General features: G+C 37.4%; 2 protein-coding genes across 3 annotated transcripts in view; one reads left to right on the top strand and one right to left on the bottom strand.

Annotated features, from left to right (window-relative positions):
• The window catches only part of fam49a (family with sequence similarity 49 member A), a 41,622-nt gene extending 40,158 nt beyond the window's left edge, over window positions 1-1,464 (top strand). For both annotated transcript variants that reach the window (XM_084737326.1, XM_084737327.1), the window contains exon 12: window positions 684-1,464. In XM_084737326.1, coding sequence (XP_084593452.1) covers window positions 684-747 — 64 coding nt within the window. In that variant the 3' untranslated portion in view covers window positions 748-1,464. The remainder of the gene's footprint in view (window positions 1-683) is intronic.
• A 3,179-nt stretch (window positions 1,465-4,643) lies between these two features.
• On the bottom strand, window positions 4,644-13,857 carry fbxo16 (F-box protein 16). Its single transcript, XM_084737707.1, has 9 exons — window positions 13,633-13,857; window positions 13,200-13,311; window positions 12,468-12,503; window positions 12,066-12,272; window positions 11,792-11,956; window positions 10,563-10,810; window positions 9,069-9,180; window positions 7,453-7,717; window positions 4,644-5,225 (listed from the first exon to the last, which is right to left on the bottom strand). Exons 2-9 carry the CDS (start codon window positions 13,293-13,295, stop codon window positions 5,170-5,172), a joined length of 1,185 nt encoding a protein of 394 aa, XP_084593833.1. The 5' UTR covers window positions 13,296-13,311; window positions 13,633-13,857; the 3' UTR covers window positions 4,644-5,169.
• Between the last annotated feature and the right edge of the window lie 1,851 nt (window positions 13,858-15,708).

The raw sequence follows: 15,708 nt of genomic DNA, 5'->3' as shown, positions 1-15,708 counted from the left end.
CCACTCAAAGTAACATTTCATTCATTCGAACCCTTATGGAAAGTTGTATATTTCAGTGAATATTGGATTTTCTGACGTATTCCACATCCTTAAAGAAAATTTATCACAAACTTTTGGCCACTGGCAGCTTTAATGTTACTGTCCTGCTTCATTGTTACCTATTAAGGAATTTCACAGTGTTGAACTTTAGGGGTGAACTTAAGCAAATGCACTGATGTATAAAAAGATTTCCACATATTCAGAAATAAATTGACTACTTTATATGAACAGTTAACTTCACAAGTCAATCATCATAAATCATAAAATGCAGTGGACAGTACAACTTTCCATTGGCATGGATGACCAGGACAGAAATAGTGAAGTAAAATAAAGTTGAGTGAATTGGGTTCATGTTGGGAAATAAACAAACGAGAGTTTGCTGATGGTATCGTTCTGATCTTTATTTCACTAAGATTCAACGTGAATCCTGTTTCTTATCAGTTGCTTTCCCAGTTATTGAGGAACAAGTGAAAATCTGCGTCCTCAGATGTTGTGTCCTCTGTAGACTTACTAACATGAGCACAGGTTTAATTTAGGGCAAAAAGAGATGAAGATCCTCAGCACTGATGGGTGCTGGAGACCTTCAGTCTGCCTCTTTGGTGAAAGTCCCTTTAACGTACACTTTGATTTGTGTTTTTCTTCAGATTCACCACAAAACACCTGAATGATGAGTCCACTCCGAAGAACATCCGGACGATGCTCCAGTAATGTTTGTTCTCTTTTTTTTTTTATATATAAATAGATATGAAGAGGATCAATGCTCTGACCTCAAATAAGATGTATATGTTTACATTATTTAAAAAGACTCGATGTTAATACTTGTGTGTATTTGCATAGTCATTCCCTCCAAGCTATCAAACCCTGCAGAACATCTACCTTCTTCTTCTTCTCTGCAAAAAAATCTGAAAGCATCACATGAATTGCCTCTACTGTTAACAGCTGTCAAAGCACAGATGATGGAAACCTATCAGCCTTATATAACTGAGCTTTGCAAGCAGCACTTGGACATAAACTGTGTGACATAAGGCAGCATAAAAATGTCCTTTAATCAATCGTTTCAATCTTTTATTTGACAATGGAGTTAGTTTAGTGTACAGGTTCTCTTTTTGAAGAAAAATAAATGAAAGACTGAACATTTTGAACTCCAACAGGTTCTTGTTTATATCACAGTGAAGATTCAACATGTATTAAAACAGCTGAAGTTGTTTCTGTGTTTTTACTTGAGATTTAAGGACAGAAAAAGAAATCAATCAATGTTAAGGTGAACACTTTTGTTGCAGTGAAGGGCTAAATTTGAGCGCAGAGATAAGGGACTGATTGGTTTGATGTACGTATTGCTCAGAGCATTAGGATGTTTTCTCTTTGTCTTTTTTTCAGACTCCAACTTTGTGCAACTGTTAAAATAAATCCACTGTGAACATAAAACTTACTTTGCACATCCAGTATGTCAAAGTGCTTTAACCTGGAGGTCTGCTGATTGAAAAGGCAGTGATAATGAAACACAAAATCAAATCAACCCAGCACGTGGTTTATTTAAGTGTTTTGACGTTTTTAGCGGCTTTTCTATCAAACATAAAACACATGCAAAAGAAAGGCCAAAAAACTTTAATTCTGAATAAATATGTGCTTCTTAACTCAACATGTTTTTACAAAGAAAGCTTTTTTTTATCTCTTTCTTAAATTTTTCCATTCTCTTTGAAAATCTGTTTAATCCTCTGGATCTGTTCCCAGATGGGTTAAAGGAATAATTCGCCTTGTCTCCACTTGTGAGACCGACGTGATCAGGTTCATTTTTTAAGATATTTATTTTGTTTGACATGTTTAAAACTACATCAAACTACATCCAGGATCATTTCATAGCCTCAGAACTAAGTTTAAAATAACATACAATTCAAAATTTGCCTTAAATTGGACTGTTGATGTCAGAGTTAATCATTTTCAAAGCTTATGTCTGTTCGGCTTTACCTCTTGTGATTATGATCAGTGTCACTTGATCAGAGCCAATATGGGAACTTGTTGTGTTGTGATATCATCCCTCATTCTGTCAACATCACAACATGGATGCTCCCGATCGTTGTAAATATCCTCTGTGTGCAGCTCCTGCATACAAACTCATACTAACCTGCTCACGAGATCAGACAATCTCATCATCCGTGACTGCTGTGACACTGCTTGAAGTGAAACCGTGGCTCATTTTTACTTTAATTTCTTAAGCGTGCCAGAAAAAAGAAAAACAGATCAGGATATCACAATATAACTTGAAATATTTATTGATACGAGATGTTTCTCACATTACAAGATATTTTTATGTTATTGTGACACAAACTTATGACATAACAAACTTATCATAACGATGTATTATCTGTTTTTTCACATTCTAAAATATTTTCACATTTTTATGCCATACAATCATCACAGTATAACAAGAAACTTTTCATGTAAAAATATATTTTTTATCTTGTAACAAAGTGTTTCTCATTATAAAAAAGTTTCTTTTCATACCAATATACTATTTTTCGAGTTGTAATGAGAAATGTTTCATGTTATCACAAAATGAATAGTATATTGTTCTAATAAAAGTTTTTTGTTAAGCTTGTATGTCAGAACAACAGGAAAACATCTTATTATAATGTGGTAACTTATTGTCACATCAAGTTATAACAATATAAGTTGTGTTATATTTTAGAAACTATCTAAACTAAAGTTTAATAGTATAATAGTGGAAGATCTCACGTTATGACACAAAACGTTAATGTTATAACAAGTTATTACATTATATCAAGATAAATAGTATATTGTTACAACATGGAAAAGTTTCTTGCTAAAACGTGATTAGTTTGTATTTATAGATTTTTCTTAACATAAAAATATCTCGTTTTGACATGAAGCATATCTTGTTATGACAGTAAACTTTTCATGGTGGTGATCCATTTTTCTGGCCTGGCAGCAGTAAGCTGCTGCACTGAAGGCCAATGTAGAAGACGGTGTATTAAAGGAAGCAACTAATAAGTACTTGTATCAATTGTTTAGCGTTTTTGTTTTTTGCTAAGACTGTTGTAAACCCGTCTGCTGTTACTTTTCCAGAGGAGTAACTGAGCAGATTTCAAATTTTACCATCAAACATATTGATCTGTATGACTTACCCACACCATCATCACCTGAGGCTCATCATCATGAAGCACAACACGGCCTTAAAGACTTTACCTGTGAAACCTGTTTTTATTTTTCAACACAATTTCTTTTATTTCATCCATATGCCATATATATATAAACACATATATATATATACTGAACCATACACGTGAACACATCAATATTCAGTTAATTAACATTAAATTAACATGTCAGGTATCTACCATTCATTACGTCTGTTGTTTATTTTTGATCCTCTTGTATTTAGTAATATATACGTGTGTGTGAGCCATACTTTGAATGCAATGTTTTATATGCAATGAGTGAAAACTGTACATGGAAGAGACTTGGAGCGTCGTGTACGTATGATACGGATAGTTCATATCTGACTGAAGTGGCTTTTTAGAATAAAATAAAAAATCACATCTGTACACAAAGCTTCCCTCTGTGCCCGAGATATGCTACTGTGTGTTGAATCCAAGATGTTGTTTTTAATACTGAGACAACATCAGTTTGTTGTTTTTTGTCTTAAACTGACAGTTATTGTTTAATATTTTGGAGTTCAGACTCACTGTTTATATAAATTGCTTTGGCTTTGTACTGCATATTGAATGGGATGGATGTGGATTGGATAATAAAGGTGGTACATTTCTTATACTGACGTTTGTTTCCTTTGGTCCTCTTCTTCACAATAAGCTGGAACTAGTTTAAAATCAAACACCTATGTTATGTTTCACACCTGATGCTCAGTTTTTTAAAAGTCTTTACATAAAGGAACCCTGAGGAGGTTTTTTTTCTAAACAAAGAAAGCGTGTTTATATTGTTTATAATATTTATGTTCCACGTCGCTGGCTTTTGCTGGCACACTGCTTCATTTCTTGGCATGTTTTCATCAGCAGGAGTGTGTGGGTGTCGTGTGAACATTCACAAGTTTCAGACCCACTCATCAAAACACTGCTAGTGATAGAAATAGACAATCCATAGGGTACCGTTTAAAAAAATCCCACTGTAAAAAAAAGAATATTAAAAACAAGCAGTGTTAATATTTAAATGTTAAACATTTTTATTGAACTGTTCCTATTATAACTATGAGGCTACTAATTATTTATAGCTAAAGCAAAATACTGTCTCCTTAAAAATCATTTCTTGTTCATGAGCAATTTTTCACCTTTCAGTGGGTTTTCATTCCAAGTGTAAAGCCCTGGGGAACCTTATGTTCTCTGAAATGATATATGATTCAGACCTTTGTCATTTCTGTGGTGTTTTTTCACACAGTGTAAAAAATATATCTAATATATCTAAATATTAAATTTTCATCATAATTACTGTCTATATTTATCTCTTCTATTCTATGGAAGCCCTGAAAGGCAAGTGAGAAAAACAAATTCTGGTGATCCATTTTCTATCTCTGACTTAAGAACAAGTGAGAAAAGATTTTAAAAGGGATAACCTTTAAAATCTTTGGATTTTTGAGCAATCACTTTTACTTTTAAGTTACTTTTTTCAATCTGAGGAAAAAAGATCAAAAAGACTGTCATGTCTTTCTTTTGGCGAGAAACATTTTAATCTGCACCAAAAAATTGGCAGCCCAAAGACAGACAAAAAAATCACATTACTTGCTGCCACACAATATACAGACTGTACCTGTAGCTATTAAAACTCAACTGGAATAAAACATGAGAGCTTTAAGTCATGTTCAGAACACGGGTTAGTGTTGCACTTCAGCCTCTAGTGGCCAGAATGAGTATTACAACAACAAACACACTAATCACCTGTCATAGATTTAAAAAAGAAGTTAAAAAAAATCACCTATTTTTAAGTCACAACTGCAGGAGAGAGAAATCAGATTTAGTATATGGATTGCCAGAATGTTTTTCTCTGCCTTCAGGGCTTCTGTACAATCCACTGCCATGTTTATACAATAACTTATTCCAGTATCTTATCCTGAAGCTGCACTTCTAAGTTTCCTGATGTCGATGATGTGTTTCCCTCCATGTCTCATGTGTGTGAAGGAGGCAGAGTCCAGGCCTGCTGCACCTCAAACAGTGGTGTACCTGGGATTGATAGAAATACACACTTTATTAGTGGTTTTCCCTTTTGAGGTTCAAATAGTCAAACAAAACCATTATCATGTGTGGGAATATTTTTATCTGGTGTGAGACATCTGATTGGTCAACATGTTCCAACACTGCTAAAAGTTCACAACAGCTGCTGTGACTTTGGGTAGTTTGATGATGCAGATTGTTGTAACATCCTCTTATTTTAAATGGTTGGTTCAACCACGTGACATAAATCCACAAACCTGTGATCTAGGGTTCCAAACTGTAAGCTCTTTCCTAATCGTTCTTGTGGAATCGTAAACATTTTGCTTTTACCAAACAATATCAAATGGATTTTTTCCCCTCGATCAAAGTTTTATTTCCACAGCAGCGTGTTGCATGTTCTCTTACAGTGTTAGAAATAAAGGTGCCTACTAGAACCATATAGGGTTCTTCAGCTGGTCCCTGTAGGAGAATCAGTTTTGGTTCCAGTTAGAACCTTTTACAAAAGTTCACTTGGAACCCTTTCAAAGAGTTCTACTGAGAATCCAACATAAAGGGTTATATCTAGAACCATCTGTGGTAGGTTTCACCTAAAACCCCCTTTGAGAGGTTCTACAAAGAACCCTTTTATGGTGCAATGGTTCCACCTAGAACCCTCTCTGGACGTGCTATCCAGAAGTTTTCTACCTTTCTAAGGCTACCAAGAAGAATCCAACCAGGGCGTTTTTATATTCCAGGGGTTTTATCTAGAATTCTACCCAGAACCATTTTATATTATGGTATAAAGAACCCTTGACAAACCCTTGATGAAAGAGTTCTTCAAGGATTTCAAAAATCTTTGAAGAACTCTCTTTTGTTCTTTTTCTTAATGGACACCTCAGTCATACAAAGAACCCTTGACAAACCCTTTCTTCCAAAAAGGGTTCCTCAGGAGCAAATATTTCTGATTAGAACCACAGCCCTTCAGGAAGAACCCTTCTGGAACTCTTACATCTATGAAACATACAACGAGCTACATATTCCAGATCTTTATTTAATAGTAGCTCGGTTAAATTTCACATGATCAATTAAATTCTTAATGACTGATTAATCGATCATCGATTCACTGACATCATCCCTACTATGAACAGTTTTATATGGATATTTCAGTAGAAAATTGTCTAAATAAAAAAAAAAAACAGTTGATTTAATTGGAACTGTTACATTTGATGCATGTTGGATGATCCACAGACATGTACATGGCTGATTACCACCAGAAGAATGATTGGTGATTTTGTAATTTGGGTGAACTTACCCTAAGTTTCTGATCACCTAACAATACACAACATGTGGATAAAATAAATACTACATCAGAATACCTTTACAGATACCGCTACAAAGATGTTTGGTCACATTAGGTTAAGAAAGCCATCCTTAGAAAATACTTTATAGGTCAGTATTTATATACCTTACTACCTGAACTTTGTTAGCCACCCAAAAGAAAATCCCTTTTAAACCGTGCACTATATTCAGAATATTTTCACTGCTTTACGTTGCCACCCAAAAAACAGCCTTTTCCGTTTGGAAACCACTGACATATAAGCCATATATCACTCTCTCCAAACTAACCAAACTTTATAGGTGAAATCTGTGATTTTACCTCACAGAACCCAGAAGTTGTTGATCTGCTGCTGCCTTGATTTGTTAGTTTGTTTGTATTTTTGAGTGATTGTAGTGTTTTAAAATGTTAGTTTGGATTCACTAAAGTCACACAATAACAGAGACAAACTAACAGATCGAGGCGGCCGTACACCAGCAACTCCTGTGTTCTGCAAGGTAAAATTACAGATTTCGCCTATGACATTTGGTTCATTGGGACAGTGGCTCTGAAGAGGATGATATGTTGCTTATATAATGGTGGTGTCCCATCTGAAAAGGCTGATGGCAGGGTAAGGCGGTGAAAATATTCCAAATATAGCGTACACTCAGGCTCAGCTCATTGCTTAGCTTCCTCAACCAATGCACTCGATGCTTCTCCAAACTGGGAATGTGCCAACTGCTCATTTTGCTCCATGCAGGACTTCATATGAAGAGATAAAACATTTCTAATAGGGTCACAAACTGCTACAACTGACTACAGTCTGTGACTTTCTTGCAGAATCAGTCATTTTAAACCAGGAATTTGTCCTGAAAGCATGTCTTGCTGTGTGTTACATCATATTCAGCCCAGAGGAGTGGGGGGGGGGCTGTGAGAACTTACTGGGAGCACTCCGGTGGGAGCGCTGGGACGCCCTGAGCGCCTCCACACTCAGCCGGGGCACCGCCGACCTCACTGGCCCCGGACGGATCCCAGCGTTCCACTGGGCCAGGCGCAGCAGGCTCTTGGCGGTCTCCTTGGTGACGGGGTGATCATGACTGCGAGCAGCCCAGGAAGGTCGAGACTGGGTCTCATGATGATGATGAAGAGGAGGAGGAGGAGGAGGAGGAGGAGGGTGCTGGGGTCTGCAGTTGGAGCTGAGGAACATCTGGAGGAGGAGAGAGTCAAAAGTTCTCAGAGAGAAAGTAAATTCATCATGATTTCATGTGTATTAGCAGGGTTGGAAGCGTTACTCTAAAAATGTATTCCAATACGATTATTGATGACATGTTCAAAATGTAGTTGGTAACCTAATCCAAGTATCAAAATATTGGAGTAATGTAACTTGATTACTTTCTGTTACCTTTGGATTACCTCAGTACCAAATATGGTGAAACTCTTTAGCCTAATATACTGTTTTATGATCATTGTTGGTTTATTAATAGTTTATCCAGATAGACCTTTCTTTGTTATGTGTGAATGCACGTTTAGATTAGTTACGGTAATTGTGTTCTTTAAAATGTACTTATGTACTGTTAAGTATGCTATTTACACTTCACACTCAAATTTCACCTAAACTGCCAGAAACTTATTCTGGGGCTTGTGTTTTTCACCAGCACACCATCCTGGTCACCAGCATCACCACCTGCAGTCCCAAAGTATTTTTCTGTAGCAGTAGTATTGACAGTTTAGCTAGCAAACTAACTAATTAGCAAGCATTAGCAGCTGGTCTGTGTAGCTAACATTAGCGGTTGGTCTGCGTAGCTAATGTTAGTGGTTCTGTATAGCTAACATTAGCAGATGGTCTGTGTTGCTAACATTTGTGCTTGTCTGTGTGGCTAACATTAGCATTTGATCTGACCTGTAAATGTTTCTTTAAATTTGACATGGAGTTCTTGGATGACAACAGAATTTTCACAGCTGAGGGCAAACCCTGCACTATACTATGATATTGTTCCTCTTTTCTGATTTAAAGACAAAATAAAGCCAAAATTTCCACCAAGTGCAGTATATTGTTCTTTATTTTAAAATGTATTTTATCCTGCCAGTAATTCCCATTTTTTACCAATACTATCTGATTGATTTTTTTTATATATTTGTAAAGGAATACAGTTATTGCCATTCCTGTTACAAGTAACTCAGTACTTCCCAAGCCTTATGTGTTATTTCACCTAGGTTTCTGTATCTGGGCAGTTAAATAAATTGGTGATGATTTCACCAAAGCATGAATATTAAATGCCACAGTGTCCTCTATCTCACCCTCTCCCTCCTCCCCTCCCTCAAACCCCATCATCAGCATAATTTGGCTTCCTCCCCTCTGTCACCTCCCTCTCTGAGCAGCTCATCATTAACATGCTTTTCTGTGTAAACGCTGCTCCATAATGCATGATGCCTGCTGGTTGCACATTCTCCAGAGAGCCCTCCACGTTTATCGTCTCCCTTTGATTCACACAAGGAGGTCACAATCACAGTGGGGTTAGGGTGGTGGAGGTGGTAATGATGAATGGATTGTGGTTTACCAGCGATTTGGCTTTGCGTAGCTTGTAATTCGCCTCAGACAGCGTCTTCCCGCTCCCGTCGTCTGGCTTCCACGTGTTACTGCGGCAGGTGGAGGCTCTGATTCTCATCTGCCTGCAGAGAGATTTTGACTCAGTGAGAAGGTGGAATATCACAGTGGATACAACTCAACACACATATAAATGGAACACTTTTGCACCTATTTTTTTCTGAGTTGAAGTAAATCTTCTATGTACTCCAAATCTTTATTTCTCTCGAATTTTGTTCACGTTTTACTTCCATGTGAAACAGCACTTCTCCTCCTGATAGCTGTGGCGTATAGAGATGGTGATAAAACAGTAGGATTATTGCAACTAGTCTCAGTCACTCTAAAATGTGCAGTTTGATCCTGAAAAAATGAATGCATTAGGCACTGAACTCTGGTCGTTTCACATAGGGCTACAGATGCCATTTTTTCCCAGGAGGGCAGACATCGCCTGCCCTACTCTGCCTCTGATTGGCTTACCCTGATATTCTTACCCTAACCAATCATTCCTCATGATGGACTAAACTTAACCAACCCAACTGATGAAGGCAACAAATACTAGCCAGTCAGAGTAGGGCGGGTCATGACTTTGCCCTCCTGGGAAAAAAATGGTAAGAGGCAGAGGTGCCTGCGATCACGGATTTTAACAAAGGTGTTAACAAAATTTAAGAAAAATAAATCACAGAAGAGGTCTTAGATTATTTTAACTTAAGCTCATGAAAAATTATATTATATATACATATACATATGTATGTAAAAAAAAAAAAAAAAAAAAAAAAAAAAAAAATATATATATATATATATATATATATATATATATATATATATATATATATATATATACAAGGAATTTGCCTTGGTGTTTTGGAGCATACAGTTGCACATTTTGTTTATCAGTTGAGTTATTTCCACTTGCATTTCTTTGGGGAGAATTATTAGTTCTTTTAGATTTGTCTGCAGCACTTGATCAAGCTATTCTAAATCATCATCTAGAAAAGTGGGTTGGAATATTTAGTGTAGCACTAAACTGATTTGCCCATTATTGATCCAACAGGAGGTTTTCTGAATTCACCTGCACCTCTCTGACTTGTGGAGTGCCTTGTTTGTCTGACCAAGATTAGTGACTGGATATCTCAAAATTTTCTTTAATTAAATCACAATAAAACTGAAATTCTTGTTTTCGCCCCATGTCTCTACTAACATCCTGCAACACCTCGACCCACTGTCCACTAATAGAAAATCTTTCTCTAAAGAGCTCTGCATCTGAATATCTAAAATCAGTTTGGGGTATGTGATGTGAAAAAAGGTCAAACTTACATTCAGTATTTGGTGCATTTGTTTGTGTTTAACACAGTGGATTCATTATTTCAATTTTACTTTTGTTTTTCTTTTTAGTTTTGTTATAATTTGAGCAGTTACACTGTCCTATTTGAAAACCGTTCATCCCTCCTCATGTTCCCTGCAGTCTTACGCTTTGAGGGCTTGTTCAGTTGGGTCCAGGTTGTCCAAGTAGTTGAAGCGTAGTGTGTCTTTAGGACGTCTGTCAGAATCTCTCCATGGTGGCGGTGCAGTTGGCTGCTTCTTCCGGGACACGCTTTTATGTGGCTGGATGTTGCTGGACTCTGGACGCTCCTCACTGAGGAGGACAACCTCTGACAGGTCTTCATGTCTGCTGATGATGGCCGATACATGTGGAAGCTGCTGGTTGGATGAAGCCATCTGAAGGTGGACAATGGACTTTTTATATTAATGATTTATCACTGCATTTTAAAGGTACAGTTGGTAATTTCTATAAAAATAACTCATATTTGCTGATGCTGTATTCTGACAGTAGTACATGTAATGGATAACATATATAAAAATCAGCTTCCCTTGGCTCCTCCTAGTGGTCATAATGGCATTTGCATGAATCCACTGTGTCTGAACGAAAACAACCAATCAGAGCCAGCTTACAAGCCAAAATGACAGTATTTGACAAGCTAGGACCTGGGAATGAGACTCATTCTCAAAGAAAAGAAAAGAAAAGAAAAGACAAGTAAAGAAAATCAAAGAAAAGAATAGAAAAAAGATTTGAAGAATTTGTTTGGTAACAGCTATTAAGTAACAGCTCCTATCAGCTGCTAAATATTTTTGACTGAAGACCAAAGCTAATTACTCCCATCATTCTTGGCTGTACTTTATGTTGTATGCTAATTAGCATATGTTAGCATACTAACACGCTAAACTAAGATTGAAAACATGGTAAACATTATGTCTGCTAAACATCAGCATGTTATGAGGAAACTGTACCATTGTGCCAAAGTAGAGCCACACAGTGCTGCTAACGCTGTTGGGAGAAGTTTGCTTTCAAGGCTCTCTGCCAGAAAGCCCTTCTTGGGTAGGTTTAGACAGGGAAAAATCATGGTTTGGGTTCAAATAGCAGTGTTTTTAATGGTTGACTCTTACAAATTAGGAGCAGGAGGAGCAAAATAGTAATATCTGTCCAACTGTCAGGATATAGTGACATTTTAGCAAATATGACAAAACTTTATTTTTATAAAAGTTACTTACTGTACCTTTAATGTCATTACCCTGTAACATCAAATGATTCTGCATAAAAATTTGTTCTGGACTATAGGGCTGTTTATTTGACAACAATTCGTGAGAATCAATCATGTTAGACCACTGAGCTTTAATGAATTCTGGATGTGATGTCCAGACCTGCAGCGAGTTTTGTCTCAGCTCCTGCACAGTCTGGATGTAGTGTCTCTTCCAGACCCCCTGCTCGAAGGGTGTGGGGGACAAGTTGATGCACCAACCGAGCCTCAGACACTTTGGCATCCACAGCTGGTCCAGTTCCACTATGCTCTTCCAGTGCCAGCTCACCTGCCCACAGAGGATTCAAAATTAGCCAGAGTGAATGAGATTTACTCCTCATCCATGATTCATCCATGTTAACACGCCCACATATATGTGTTGTGTTCTTTGTGTGTACCCGGGCACATCGACAGAGGCTGCGTGGGTCTAGGAAGGAGAAGAGGTAGAGGCAGAGGGCTCTGGGCAGCAGGCAGGTGAAGTCAGCGGCCTGCAGGGGGAGCCGTCTGCTCACGCCGAGGCTGAGGAAACTCAGCTGCTCCACTGAACAGCTCAGCACAAAGTCCTGCAGCACAGCCTTCCTCTGGCTGTCAGACCACCTGACAAACTGACACACACATGAAAGAGCAGAATTCTTTAACATGCACTGTTTCAGCTGGACGGAGTTGGATGGAAAACAGAATCTACAGAGAACTAAGAATGGTTTCTAATGAATTTGTATTCGAGCTCACACTGAGTTTTCTGCACAGTAAAGAACCATCAGTGTATTTGGTGTGTCTCTATTCATCTGCTTTAAACGTACCCACTTTGCCAGAAGGTTTCGCCGCTCCTCAAACACCTGAAGAAGAAGAGAGGAGTAACAAATGTTAGTAATCACATCAAACTGCTGTCAGAAATAACAATGACAGAACATGTGCATCAGGCTAGATATGTGAAATGATAAACAAAGATGACTAAATGACTAACAGCTTTGTGTACATGGCTCACTTTTGTGTAACATAAAAAGGAAAGGTTATTAAGGTTCTCACAAGTAAACCTTTGTGAATATATCTCCAGAGGTGTAATATAACTAAGTACTTTTAGTACTGTACTTAAGTAAAATTTTGAGGTATTTGCATTGTATGCTACTTAAGTATTGTATTTTTTTTGCTCCTCCGTGTTTATCCAACAACTGTAGCTGCAGTACACTTTCAAATCAAAGTTAAAAATCATATCACATATGATAAACTTGTGCATTTTAAACTTTAAATCAGTGGTCCACAACCTTTTTCAGCTTGTGAGCTGTTCCACCTAAATCATATTTCCCATCTTTACTTCTCAAAAAAATAGAAAATGAGACAGTTTTTCACAAATTACAATGAAGTGATGAAGTTGACAGGTGTAGTTTGACTTTTACAGGCTGGTATTGTTACTTGTACTTAAGTAAAGAATCAGATTATTTTTTTCCACCACTCACAAAATGAAATCTGTATTATGACTATGAATAACATGTTTGGCTGATAGCTGTGTTTAAGAGTAGATGAGTGGATGTGACCTTGCTGTTGGACAGCGGGTGGTTCAGAGGGGTCCAGGTGCTCAGGGTGGTCTGCATCTTAGCACAGCTCGCAGATGACCTCGGTGCAACTGGCATCTTTGAACGTGGTGCGCTAAAACACACACAACAAAACTTTTCGTCACATTTTTGGAGTTATTTCCTGACATTTTTGAGCATAAGTGCAGCATAAAGTATTGTTTGATTGTTTACATCAAAACTTTTTAAACACTTTAACGCTGATGTTTAGCCTCTTTCTAAAATATAAAGTTACATAACACACTAGTTTTTATCTCTCTGAAAACAGATACAGTCTTATAAATAATGGCAAAGAAAAACATAACAATTCCAAAGTTAAGTGTGCAGTGTTAACAGAGTTAACATCACTGTTTAGAAGTGTACAACACACTCCACTGTTGCTGTATATATAACTCACCATCAGTTCTTCTCTGCCAACAAAAAGAAATAAATCCAACTAGTCTTTCCGTGCAAACTCCTGAGGGCCTTTGTGTCGGTAACTCTTCTTCTTCTTCTCTTCTTCCCACTTCCCTGTGCACAGTTTACCTGTTTCCATAGTAACAGTAAGTGCACTCTCCTTACATGGACTGGCTGTCACAGCCTGTCACACACACAGGGGGGTGCTGCAAAGCAAACCACGGTGGAGTGTGTGAAGTGTGGAGTGTGCAGGCGTCATAGGCTCTAATGATGACAAATGTAGTGCACAAGGCCTGATGCTGCAACTGCTAGAAAGACCATCTGCCGCTCATGCATTGATACTGCAAAAAATACCTCTCAAGCTTGTATACTTCAGAATATGTTTTGAGAATATCTGGAATACAATTTGGACAGCATCTTTAAAAGGAGTTAAATAATCTGTTGAATGTTCCTCTTGTGGTTATTACACATTCACTTCAATCTACCTCAGTCCATCTAGCTTCTGACTGATCAGTTCAGTCACGTGAAACATAGCAAGGAAGTGTAACCAGGAAGTGTTGCTGTTGTGAAGCTGCTGAAGCATAACAGTAAATGAAAATTAAGTCTTCATTCTGCTGTTTCTTCTTAATAAGAGTAATCCAAATCCTGATTTAAATGAAAAATTACTTTTAACTTAAGTCAATTAATTCTAATCAAGTTACTAGTCTTCTGCAAAAATAGAAAGAGACTTCTGCTTTGAATGCAAAGGATATGTTACATCTGAATAAATTTGAACCATATACAAATAATAATAATAAAAAAAAATCCTAAACTAACATCAGACACTACATCAGACACTACAACAGTAATGATGGTGGTGATTACTTTGAGGTGTGCTTACAGTGGGTTTTTTTGTGTGTTGCAGTTGCCCCCACAATTCTTACAATTAGCCCCACCAAGGGGGCAACTGTAACACTCTGACTTTTGCTTTAAATTTAATATAATAACTTGTATTTACATTGAAAATATATCAATTGTATTATCAATCAGTAGGCCTATATATATATGTTTCTTATTACTAATGCTAGTCTACTATGAAGGAAAACATAAAAATGTTCCACTTGCCCCCGGTGTCCCCTAGTAGTAACAGCAGCAGCAGGATGACAGTGTACCACATTTAATATCGACCTGGGCAAATACTGTAGGCGTTGGCTCTGCGTTTTTTAGATGCAATAATTTGTCTAATGTATCAGTTAAGTCGACCCAACTCCTGTAGCTTTACTGACAAACCGTTTTAGGTTTATTTTTTCAGGCGCCGGGCTGAACGCTCCCACAGCAGCCACAGAAGTTTTTCATTCAAAAGCAGAAAGGCTGCTCGCGCTCGGATGGGCGGTCGCGCGCAACGAAGACAGAAAACCTGCTGTGAAGAAAAGAGGAGAGCTGTTGAGTCAAGTTACACACACACACTGAGCAAGACCGGAAACTGAGCAGAGGCCCTTTATGTAAAATCTGCCATAGCAAAAATGTTTTGATTTTCATACAGCATGTGTTATGGCTCTGTGTCATCATAAAATATAACACATAATTGAAATTCGGATTTATATGCATATGCTATATTTTCCACGTATAATCAGTGGAAGCATTCTGGGTAAGACTATCACTACAGCATTACAAAATACTTCATAAGAATTTGTTCACAGCACCCATTCTGACATGAAAGTGGTAAAGGAATGACACCTATAAAGGCTCCGTTCCATCAATGTCAAACAGAGCCAGGGTGCTGCTATTGTGTGTGTTGGTTCACTGGAAAAACCCTGTTACACTAAATGGAACGGGACCTTATTTCAGATTAATATGGCTGCTGTGAAAAGGTTAGTGGTCTTCAAATTCAAGATTACGTAAAAATACATGAGGATCAGAAGCAAAATGCCTCCGCAAAGGATAGTTAATTGCACAATTACATCACTGTCAGTACTGATGCATCATTGCATATAAAGCAACATTTTGCTGTTGCGGCTGGTTGAGGTGAAGTTAATTTAACTATTTTTTTAATGTGTCGTCATAGTTTAATTTATATCAATTCAATTCACTATATTTT

Source organism: Lutjanus erythropterus, chromosome 15 (genome assembly GCF_056507025.1).
Source record: "Lutjanus erythropterus isolate fLutEry1 chromosome 15, fLutEry1.hap2, whole genome shotgun sequence".
NCBI classification, from domain to species: domain Eukaryota; kingdom Metazoa; phylum Chordata; class Actinopteri; order Lutjaniformes; family Lutjanidae; genus Lutjanus; species Lutjanus erythropterus.
The sequence above is the reverse complement of the archived record's forward strand: the minus strand, read 5'-3'. Positions and strand labels throughout refer to the sequence as shown.